Source organism: Ctenocephalides felis, unplaced genomic scaffold (genome assembly GCF_003426905.1).
Source record: "Ctenocephalides felis isolate EL2017-DRISC unplaced genomic scaffold, ASM342690v1 CF-g0.4_SCAFFOLD_01604, whole genome shotgun sequence".
Taxonomy (NCBI): Eukaryota; Metazoa; Arthropoda; class Insecta; order Siphonaptera; family Pulicidae; genus Ctenocephalides; species Ctenocephalides felis.
This window is the reverse complement of record NW_020537758.1, coordinates 37,840,025-37,852,006: the sequence shown is the minus strand read 5'-3', so window position 1 is coordinate 37,852,006 and position 11,982 is coordinate 37,840,025. Positions and strand designations below refer to the sequence as shown.

General features: G+C 28.4%; 1 protein-coding gene across 1 annotated transcript; it reads right to left on the bottom strand.

The window, feature by feature from the left end:
• Positions 1–4,961: 4,961 nt before the first annotated feature.
• Positions 4,962–10,788, bottom strand: LOC113372333 (splicing factor U2AF 50 kDa subunit). Its single transcript, XM_026612658.1, has 10 exons — positions 10,677–10,788; positions 10,411–10,525; positions 9,904–10,101; positions 9,401–9,559; positions 9,188–9,321; positions 8,857–8,939; positions 6,828–6,950; positions 5,535–5,693; positions 5,295–5,459; positions 4,962–5,224 (listed from the first exon to the last, which is right to left on the bottom strand). Exons 1-10 carry the CDS (start codon positions 10,696–10,698, stop codon positions 5,093–5,095), a joined length of 1,290 nt encoding a protein of 429 aa, XP_026468443.1. The 5' UTR covers positions 10,699–10,788; the 3' UTR covers positions 4,962–5,092.
• Between the last annotated feature and the right edge of the window lie 1,194 nt (positions 10,789–11,982).

The following is an 11,982-nucleotide window of genomic DNA, read 5'->3' as shown; positions in this document are numbered from 1 at the left end:
TTTATATTTTTTTTAATATTGATCATCGAATGATCAAATAATTTTGTACTAAAAAACTTGGAAATTTTGAAACGATTTTGACAATTCTATCGCGAACACTACGATTTCGATTAATTGGAAAAAGCATTTTGTTTTGCATGTGTGATCCAAATTAATAAACCTTTTTACTTGACATAAAAATCAATTAGCTATTAAATTACATCAAGTTTGCAAACTATAATGCTTATCGTTTTTAAATATTAAATAAATCATAACAAGAAAAACATATGGAACATTATTTTGGCAAATTCAATTCTAAAAAGAATATCATTTTGCACGAAATGATTATCACAACTGAATTAGAATTCAATACACTTCTGCACAAAAGTCGTAGATTAAATGGTTAATTCTCAAGGTGGCAAAAATATTGCATAATGTGAATGAATAAATAATATTTCCTGATGGCAACACTAGAAAGATACTAGACTTATTGATTGAGGCGGATTTCAATTTTTAATTTGTAAATCTGTTGTTATTTATATAATAATTATTAGAAATTCATGTGCAGTTCAGAAACAAATTTTTAAAAAATATCTACAATTATAAAATTATGTGTATTCACGTATTCACATATATTCACAGTGTAAGATATGAATATAAATTTTATCATTATTATAACACGAGTTTGGAAGAAGTTAAGTTTGAATGGATAGTTTAGAATAAACATAAAACAGTAATTATATTGTGACCTATAATTAGATAATGTAGAATATAAATTTACTCTTTTGATAGTCTAATTTAAATATTTTAAAGTAGAAGTAACTCTGCTACTACTACTTTTGTCATTTATTTATCTTGTGTCATTTAACTCATTATATTCTCTTTAGATTTACTAGCTTTCCACTAAGTATGGTTGTAAATCACATGGCAAAATAAAATAAATAAATATTTTGAATTACTTGTCAATTAAGTTAAGTTATACACACATTTTTGTGAATTAAAAATATATACAATAACAGTAATCAATAAAACACTACAAACGTTATGGTTCAATAATAACTAACTAAAATAAAATTTGTAAAAAAAAAACGATGGATTGCCTTCTCAAATAGTCACGTGGTTAAGATTGTTCTGATCGAAAAACAAATAAAATAAAAAAAATATCCATAGTGATTTGATTGGCAATTATTGTCAAAGGCGAAATTTCATATTAATAGACTAACTTAAATTTAGGTTAAAGAAATATACATAAAATATATGATATACATATACGTAAGACTAGACTTTAAGAGATAGTGTAGATATTATGTAATTTAGTATATGGCTAATGTACTAGCTTATAAAGCCAATAAATCATATATAAAAAAAAAAGCCCAAATCCGATATTATTCTGAAATTTAATTAAAAGAGCAGGTATTTCACAGAGTTTTCCATTTGAATCAGTATATCAAGTACTAGTAAAATTATTTATACACTAATACCGTGCAACACTAAATGGATCTTATGGATGGAGTTTAGGCAATAAATTCAGGGTTAATATAAAACCAAGTATTGATTGCATGAATATATTATTGGCAATATAGAAAAACGTTGACAGTTTTAGAAACAAATATTTTTATTAAAACTGTTAGATCTATAGTTTACTTATTAATTTACTTCAATTTGGGTATAACATGATATGTGCCATGTACCCATTTGGTTGAAGGGTTATTCGCCCCTGTAAACAAAACAGGTCCTCGTATCGTATATCGGGTCGCCGGGCGACAGCTGCGATAAACCACCGTGAATAAAAATGCTACAGATGTTCGAGTCCGCAATACGGCGCGGCGCGTGCTTTTCGAATATTTTTGCCGTTCCAAATAAAATTTCAGGTCCTAATGTCATCGCTCACACATGAGTATTTATACACGAGAAAAAAAGAGTTGAGGAGAACTTTACACCTGGCTTTACCTTCACACTTCTGTCGCTAAAAAGAATGCGCAAAATGTTATTGAGAAGAAGGCAGTTAAGTGCGAATCGAATCATAAGCAGGCTCTCATTTAAGCCAATAAGTTACTTTCAGTTTTTAGTTTATGTAAGATAGGCAATGTTGTTAACATTAACATGTTAATGTTAACAGCATTGCCTACCTTACATAAACTAAAAATTAAAAGTAGCTTATAATTTTTTTTTTATCTTTAATAAGCTATTTTTGATAAGCTATTTTTTTAATAAGCTTTTTATAATCTTAAGAAAAATAGCTTATTAAAGATTATAAAAAAATTAAACAAGACACAAACATCGGAACTAGTTCGTCGGTACATAAAATAAATGGTAAAATTATTTTTTTTATATTTCCAACAGAAAGGTTTAAAATCCGCTTGGAGAGAATACTATTCACGTACGGGTCTTTAAGTTAAGACGTTCAAGTACGGGTCTTTACGTTAAGACGTTCAAATACGGGCCTTTAAGTTAAGACTTTAACTTAGGCTTAAGTTAAGTACCTTAAGGCTTAAGTCAAGATCTTAACTTAAACGCCCATGCGGGTCTTAAAGTGGTATTCTAGACTATTTTATGTGACAATATTTTCACTAATTTTTTGTTGCAAGTTATTAGTTAATGTATTGAGAATATATTAAAAAAATCCAAATTGAAAATCGTTATCAAATTTTAGAAGTTGATGAAGGCAGGGTCTCAAAAAATTGGCGCCTCACAATACCCATGATTACAGCACTCCAAATAATCTGAAGAAAAGTATGTTTATATATTATTAATCGCAATCGTATGAACTACAGACAAGTTTGTTTTTTGCGAAATAGCGACTGCATAAAAAAAATTACATCTTTTTTGATATTCTCGATTTTTTTTAAATGGTAAAAGTCGAATTTTCAAGTAAGTCGGTCCAGTTGAAGTTGGAAGATCGTGGGAAAAAAGACAGTTTCGAAAAAACGCGATTAAAATTTCCTGTAAGAAGAAAATCGAGAGGGATTATCGTGGTGGTCAAACAGCTATATCTCCGAAAATAATTTGAATTATTAAAAATTCTTTTGTACACATATTCTTGAATAGTTAATCTTTGAAAATTTCGAAAGAAACGTACGTAATCTTAAATCGAGTAGTAGGCAATCATGTGAGCCAATGAATTTAATTAATTTATTTTGATTGAAGAAATAAGATCCTTTCGGTTTATGTTTATGTAAAATAGGCAAGTAGTTAACATTAACAAAGATTATAAAAAAATTTAAACAATTCACAAACATCGGAACTAATTCGTCAGTACGTAAAATAAATAGTAAAATTATTTCTTTTATATTTCCATCAGATAGATGGAAAATCCGCAAGAACTAGAAGATTGGAGAGAATGTTATTCACGTATGGGTCTTACTTACTAAAAGTTAAGACCTTAATTACTAAAAGTTAACTTAGTACCTTATTAGGTTTAAATTAAGACCTTCCAGAAGCAAGAAAACAGAGGATTATCGTGGTGAAACAGCTATACCTCCGAAAATATTTGAATTATTAAAAATTCTTTTACACATATTCTTGAATAGTCAATCTTTAAAAATGTCGAAAAAAATCTTATCTTATTTATCATCTTATACTTTAAATACACCTTTCAATCGCCGTCTTCGAACAAAACACTTAAATTAAATTAATCACCGTAATTACGATGTGAACCTCATCCCATGCTTATCGGATTCGGACCAGTGAAATTGAACAGTTTATTTTATCTATTTGAATCTAAAATAGGTCATTATTTTTCGATAGTTTTTAATCTATATTGAAATTTATAAATTTAAGCACTATCAAGTATTAAATACTTGTCATCCTGGCCTGGATAACTTGCTCCATTAGCAGTTTTCGTATTTATTATAACTTCACGATCCTTTTAGCAGAACATAAAAAGTATCTAAAATTAAAATGCTCACAATATGGTTCAGAATTGCGTGTGCATACATAATTTCTAAATATCACTTCCTTTAATAAAAATTGTTATATGCAATTTTTTGCATTATTCATATTTATTAACAAGATCGACCTTGCATATCAAATGAGATAAGTAAACATATTGTGCTAATGATTTTCAAACAACCCTAATTTGGAATACGGTCTGTTACAATTTCACGCTCTCAAATTAAAATTCTAATTATGAGCCGTGGTAGACATATGCCCGTACCATATGATCCAAATGTGGATGTTGCGCCCTTTTCCATTAAGCTAATCAGTGATAAATTATAGTTAAGAAGTAACTGAACAAATTATTAGTAAATATCTAAAGACGTAATTTATTTTATGTAGTTATCAACTCCTAGATATAGTCTTCTCGAAAATATTTTGGCCAACCCCGAAAAAATCTTATCGCTCCTTATAGAATAAATAAAAATATGATTGAATAAATTAATAATAAATAAAAAAAACAATTTCACATAAATATAATATAATAATAAAAAAACGAAATTATTAACTTCATTAAGAAAAAGTTTATCTTTCCTAAAAAATCCGATTATCTTTTATTGACGTTTAGTCAAAAATAGCTGCGCCGGTTCTAAAAATTTATAAGCACAAAAAAAATTGGCTTTGATTTTTTCTGACTAATAACGTGCCAAATTTTTCGTCAGTATTTTCGCAATGTAATCATAACAATAATAATATGGTAAATTTAGCTCATAAGATAATTATGCATATCTGTTTGCTAAATAAAACATAGTTTAGAAAAAATGTTTCTGCGAAAAAAAATCCTCATCCCATGATACTATATATACATTTACACTCATACATTCACACAACTTCGGCATCTTATTGTATAGCACGCTTTCGTGCCCACAAAAAAAGTTAGAATAATCAATACCACTTTACATATCTTATTAAATTACATTTTTATTAGATAAAATATGAACAAATTTAATTTCATAAATGCATTCATAATACAAAAAATTGAATCATAATTTAAACATTTTATTTAAAATTATATTGTATTAAGAGAACTCCAGCAATGGTGCACATACGCATTATAAATAAAATATTAAATGAGCATCTGGATGCACAATACACATTTTAAACATATATAAATGACATTGCCCTATAGATGCATTATTCGTCTTCTTAAATTTTAAAATAAACTAACAATAGAATTTTAAAATTCTCTTCTGTGATATTTATCAGGGTCGAAGTAAGATGTGACAACAACCCGATTGCTGAATTTACGACCAGTAAGTGTCTGTTGAGCCTTTTGACAGTCAGTAATGGAATTGAACTCCACAAAAACCTAAAAGAATAAACAAAAAAATTAAAATTAACAAAAAAAATATTTAGTAAAATAATAAATGAAATTTTACTTTTCCGCAGCCTGGAACTTCGACACCTTCAATCGGACGCGGGATTTCAACACTACGCACAACACCATACTTGTTACATTCGTCTTTAATATCTTCCAAAATGTCTTCATATTCCTCTTCATCTCGTAATTCATCTGGAGTGACCATATTCAACAAACATAATACCTGAATATAAAATTAAACATTAGTTATTGAAATAACCATTTACTAATATTCAGGCAACTAAATCAACTAATTTACCTCAGTAGCTGGTCCAGATGTGCCGACCATAGACAATCCAGGAACTTGAATTTGAACTGGCGCGGCTTGTCCAATTGCTGTATTTTTGGCACCAACGCTAGCTCGTTGAACAATTAATTTCTTGTCTCCTAGCTGCATACCATTTAAGCCTGCAATAGCCTGTGTAACATACAAGATATTTAAAACATTATTCATTATTAATTGTACATGTAAGCTACATAACTAAAAACTAAAAATCCCATAAAATATTTTCTTTGAACTAATTGAGCAATTTCAAGACTATAAAAATGTAAGGCTTCTTCATGGCTAAGATAATATCTCAGAACAAAAATATTGAATAAAAATGAAGCAATGGTTTTTGCAGATTTCAGCAATATTGTTATAATTGAGTAGGTAAAATTCATGCAACGAAAAATTGCTTTATTAGAAAAAAAAACAACATCTGATTAAAAAAAACTGAAATTTGAAGAGTGCTTCTCAAAATTACGACATTAGATATTATAAAATAATAAGTACATGAAATAATCTTATCACAAGAATTTAACATGCAATAAACACCTAATATAATTTTGAATAATGAGTAATTTGAGACCGACGATTCGCACACAAATCAAACTATCAATCTTTTGAGAAGATAGGATAGGCAAAATGGGAATAGATGGGATATATTTATTATACAAACTAATGCAATACATATAGCATTAGTGTGCATATTTTGAAAAACATTATCTTAAAAGTTTTTAAAGAGAAAACTTTGACAAATAAATAAAAACGTTTTTCATAATGAAAGTAGTGCGGTGCACTACCACTACCTAGTAATATGTTACATAAAGCGAATTTAGAAGCACTCATTGCCAAGTGATTCTATATAATTACCACTTTCCACTCGCGAATTCCGAGATTTATATGAATTTTAAGTGTAAAATGTAAATGTCAAAATTTCTAAATAATATAGTTCAACATTCAAAACATATCTGAAAATGTATAACTACTATCTTATGTGAATAAAAATGAGAAAAATATTGTAGGCATTATTGTAAAAATCAACAAAATAAAATTGGAAACTTAGTAGCTTTCAATTAAATATAATAAAATATGAACTGTGTATAGTGAGTAAAACAAGATGATCAAAAAACTACAACCAAATACAATCTTTCGTAAAATAATTCAGCTGCAATATAAAATTAATACCATAATTAGTATTAATTAGGATATGGAGATATAGGATAGACGGATATCACCCGCTCATTAAACACACACTCCTGATCGTCGGCCATCACTCACATCACTGACCTGATCCGTCATACCATACTCGACATACTCGGCGAATGCGTATCCTTTGCTCAATCCTGTGGCCGAGTCCTTGACGAGATTGAAAGCCCTCAATTGACCAAAAGACATCAGAAGTTCCTTCACCTAGAGATGGAAAACATCGGCACGAACAAGAGCCGAATATGACGTTAGTTAAAAATAATATATTTGAATAAAAATAAGGATATAAAAAAACACGTTATAACCACCGTTCGAAGAAGTTATTATTGTGCTGAATATCTAAGACTGATTGATAATTTTAAAGCATAAAGTAAGCAAACAATTGATAGTCTTTGAAAGAAGTATTTGCCGAAAAAAACGTTTACACAATGAAAATATTGTACAAGATAGAATATAAGAAGTCAATTAACTTCTAGAGATGTCTCTTATGTTAAAGACAGAACAGTAAAACCAGTAAAGTTAAATTGTTGTTTCATAATCATATTAAAATACTCAAAACTATTAAAACCACCCAATTCTACAAAATAAACAGCCTTCACCAATATTAAAAGCAATTTAACAAAATTGTTATGAAGAGAATATACAACTATATAATACTGAAGTAGCCACAGCTATAAAAAAAAACAGACAGAATGTAAGTCCGCTATAATTTTTCCATAGGACATGTGAATATGTTAAAAACCAAAAGATGTGTGAAATATGCTATTAACTAATTATGACAAGTACTGACAAAAAGTTAGGCAAATTATACATATGTTGCATTTATAGTAAGGTTGACTTATAAGTCACTATAAATTTTGCTACTAGTTTGAAAAATTATTGTGTATATTGAAAACCTAAAATATAAACCCAAATTCTAAAATCCATGGTAATTTTAGAGTTCACATAAGTAGCAAATTTTTATATGTGTGAGATCCATATAAATTTAAAATCACACAAATTCAAAAATTATCAATCAGGCCAGATAGCACATTTAAAAAATTATGCTTATCGTGACAAATGTGGATTTTAGAAGAATTTTGGTCTTGTTAAAGTAATCAAATTAAATTATCTTTAAAATTCATATATTCCAAAATAATTTGAATTACTCCGAAGCCCGTTATAAATACTTATAAGCAATTAACATTGAGGAATAGTTAACAATACATTATTTTAAACTTACCACACAAAAAATTACACATTAAAAATTTAAAGTATTTAAGTGTTCTTGGGAATAAAACAAAAGATGAACGTTCTAAATAAAAAACAAATCGCGCTATAGACAAATGTTGCAAACATATAGTAATATCAAATACACTTTAATCATATGTTTGCAGCGTAACGTAATAATCCACAGTTAAAGTAACAATCGCGCCAATTTTGCGTGTCCGGTTTAAAAAATTTGTGAATAAAATTAAACTTTCACAGTTGCTATCTGAAAAGAAGATTGTTTTCCTGCAAATTCATTGACTTGCCTGTTTCATCTTTTCATTATATTTTGTGTGCGGACATGTTTATATTAGAATTTTTTTTGGTTTTTGCACCCAGACTGAATTTTACAGGCGAGCATGATTTAGCAAGCGCGTACTAACACCGCCCTAAGCTACAAAAACAGGACAATGTCAGTATCAGATTGAATAATAATTTCATTAAAAAAGATGTTTAGAACATCGTATTAAATAATTATTGAATTTACATACGATACGTTGAGCTGAAATTTTTTTCTGAAAAGTTGAATATTTATCTGAAAAATCTGTAATATCTGAAAATAAAAAAACAACCATGGAGACCATGCTTGTAAGTGTGCCCGTTGTGAAGCTACTCTAAATGCGAAAATCTGAGCTAAAACTCTAATCTGAAATCATACGGAAAACAAATTAGTTGTGGTCAATAACATTTATGGTATTATTGGTATATGATGGCAAAAATTAACCGACATATGAGAAAGGTTGTCAATAGTAAGTGAAAAGATTATTGGCTTGAAAATTTAAAGTAAAAAATAGAACAAAATATGCGGATAATCCGCTTGCTTCGATAACATCCAATGTTTGAAAACAGCAGAAATTCCCACCTGATCCTCATTTAGATAGTTTGGTAAACCTCCAATGAATATCTTATGTGGAGAGTCAGGAACCACGGTACTGATCACTCCAGCTGAAAAATTAAAAAAAAATTAGTTAACTGGATCAAGCTGTTCTAAAATTAATATAATCTGAAAATGCTCTAATTATCCATTTGAAAAAAAAAATATGGCAAATGTATACGCCCTATGATTAATTATACTAAACATTTTGTTTAATTTTTCATATCACTTATAATTAAGATTTAAATTTTTACTAGCATATAAGAAATCATTTTATATAAATTAATACAGAATAAATTAACAATTAACAAATAATCACCTGGAACATTAATGGATGAACTATCAGACATTCCAGGCATTGGTTGATAATCATGTGGCCTCCTTATCTTCAAACTCTGGCCTTTGAAGTTTATTCCATCAAAAGCCATAGCTTGTGTAGTTTCATCAATAGACCTAAAAAAAACATATAGTCATAAAATAATTAAGAAAGCATAAGATATGAAATTTTTTTAGTGTAACTAAGTACAATTACCTGAATTCTAAAAATGCAAAATTTTTGTCCAAATTTATCTGACACGCCAGAACAGGATTTCCTGCAGCTTGAGCTAAACCAGAAAGATGCATTTGTTGATTGAAAAATTCCATCATTTCTTCTTCTGTTACTCCAAAAGGAATATTTCCAACATACAACCTGTAAAGTAATAAATGTTTATATATTTTATAAGATTCACACAAAAATAATATAATAAATGCAAAAAACCTTTAATTCAGCTTTACACATTTTTTGTACCGTATTTATACACTAATCAAATCATTAGTATATACCAATAATAAACTAATGGTTTAATCAAAATGAGCATATCCAAAAAAAAACTAAATGCAAACTAAAAATAACTAGCAATTTATGCTGGCTTAATAACTAGTAAAGACTAATGCATGGAGCATGTAAAAGTAGAGAAAAAATATCCATGATGCTACTGGTGGCAAAAAATAGTAAAACAAAGCTAGATATTTGACATAGATTCTAGAACATACCTTCGTGCCTGTCTAGTTATAGTACTCCCAACAACTGGAACTGCTGCTTGTGGGGTATCAGCTACTATATTAGCAGGAATTTGTCCAGCTGCCTGCATAGCTTTATATTGGAGAGGAGTGATGTGTTCAAACCCTGGTGGAGGTACATCCCAGTATAGAGAAGGCTTGCGACGACGTGATCTTGATTTCTTCGGTGAACTAAAATATTGGAATTATTTAGAAGAAAAGCCATAATAATTGGCACTTATAACAGCCACAAGTTTGCTATAAGATTGTCAAATGCAGATATATAATTAAAAAGAGCAAATAATTTCTTAGTAAACACTATAATGTGAAGTTTAACAATGAAGTGGCAGTGATTCAATTCGAAATTAATTAATATTTAGTTTCTTTTTTTAGAAAAAAAAATAATAATCCGTTTTCCATACATTACATGTTGGGATTTATACAGCAGTTTGACGAATTGAATGCTTAATATCATAATATTATTAATGGCGCATAACTTACTTTGAACGAGTTCTTTTCCTATCTCTGCGATCCCGACTTCTGGAACGCGACCGCCGACGATCTCTAGAATGTGATTTACGCCTTCTGTCTTTATCTCTTCCTTCTTTATCACGATCTTTATAAGAAATAGTTTAAATACAGTCAAGAATACATATTTATAAACTAATGCGACAAAATATCACTCGCCGACAGAAAAAATCGCAAATTTCACTACAAACCGTACTGAACTTTAATCACATATTTATTAGCTGCAAGAGATAACTTACCGTTCCTATTGTCTTCGCCCATATTTATGTTTTAATTATATTTCACAATTAATTGTCAACGTTTTTGATCTAAACAAAATCACCTACTTCCATATAAAAACAAGATGGACGACACAGCTATTCAATCTTGTCAGTTGTCAACCATGACGTAGAAAATCTTGTGCATGTGGTGCCAACGTTATAGTTATAGCAGGAAATTCGAATAAAAACTATTCAAAAAATTGTATTCTAAACAAAGCATTTTAATTATTATTTCATATAAAATTTTGATACATCAACAAAATTTTATTAAAAAATGCAATAGCAATACCATGTACAACAGATGAACAAACAACATGCATGTTGCAGGTTCAAAAATAATCATCTACATAATATTTACATTTTAAATCTTTTTATTTTATATAATAAAGAAATAAATCATGCACAAACACTATATTTTATGATTTTTTTTTTAGAATAAATATTAGAAAAATTGTTAATTTTATTTTTAAATAGATAAATAAAATGTATAATTAAGTGATTCACTTGAGCGTATACATTATTTATTTTATAATGCTATTGCAAATACAATTATTTCATTTAATAATTTATTTTTCATTTAGAACTATCAAACTGTATGAGTATTATTAAGTATACAGCTACAGTTGTTATGACCTGAAATAATCATAAATACTTGATATAAAAACAAATGATTAAGACGATAAAGAATAATACAAGCTACAATGTTTGTAAATAAAATTCCAGATTAATTTTTCATACCCGATAAACAAGGCTCGAATCGATTTTAAAATATCCTCCAGCTGAGAAATAAACTTTCTCATGAAGCAGTTGCAATGAAAATATCTCTATCTGTAAATGATTTTATCCAAAATATACAGCGAAATCAAAATATTTCAGTTTTTATCATTTTTATTGTATTATCATATTGAATGAAAAAATAAAATAATATTATTTATTTTGATAAAGTGTAAAGCGATTACCTCTTTCGAGACAGCAAAGTCGTGCATATCAAAATTTAAAGTATGCAAAAGCACTGCTACTTTTCAGTCTGAAATAAAAATGGTAAAAGTATATAAATATACTTTTGTATCCTGAAATATTGAAATAAATTTAATTAAACCTGTTTAATCAAACGTTTACATCTCAAACTCAGCAAAGTCAAAAGTGTAATATTCGAGCAAATCCATTTGATAGTAAACAGAAATTGTCTAATAACATGTAGATTCCATTTTTTCGATATGATAATCAGTCGATACATATAATAAGTCTCGGACAAAAGGTTTTGAAACACTGCCGCTGTTACAAG

Coding starts and splice junctions, on each gene's coding strand:
- LOC113372333 (XM_026612658.1), bottom strand. CDS start 10,698: ATGGGCGAAGACAATAGGAACG. Junction 10,526..10,676: donor GGGCGAAGACAATAGGAACG/GTAAGTTATCTC, acceptor TTTCTTATAAAG/ATCGTGATAAAGAAGGAAGA. Junction 10,102..10,410: donor AGGAAAAGAACTCGTTCAAA/GTAAGTTATGCG, acceptor CCAATATTTTAG/TTCACCGAAGAAATCAAGAT.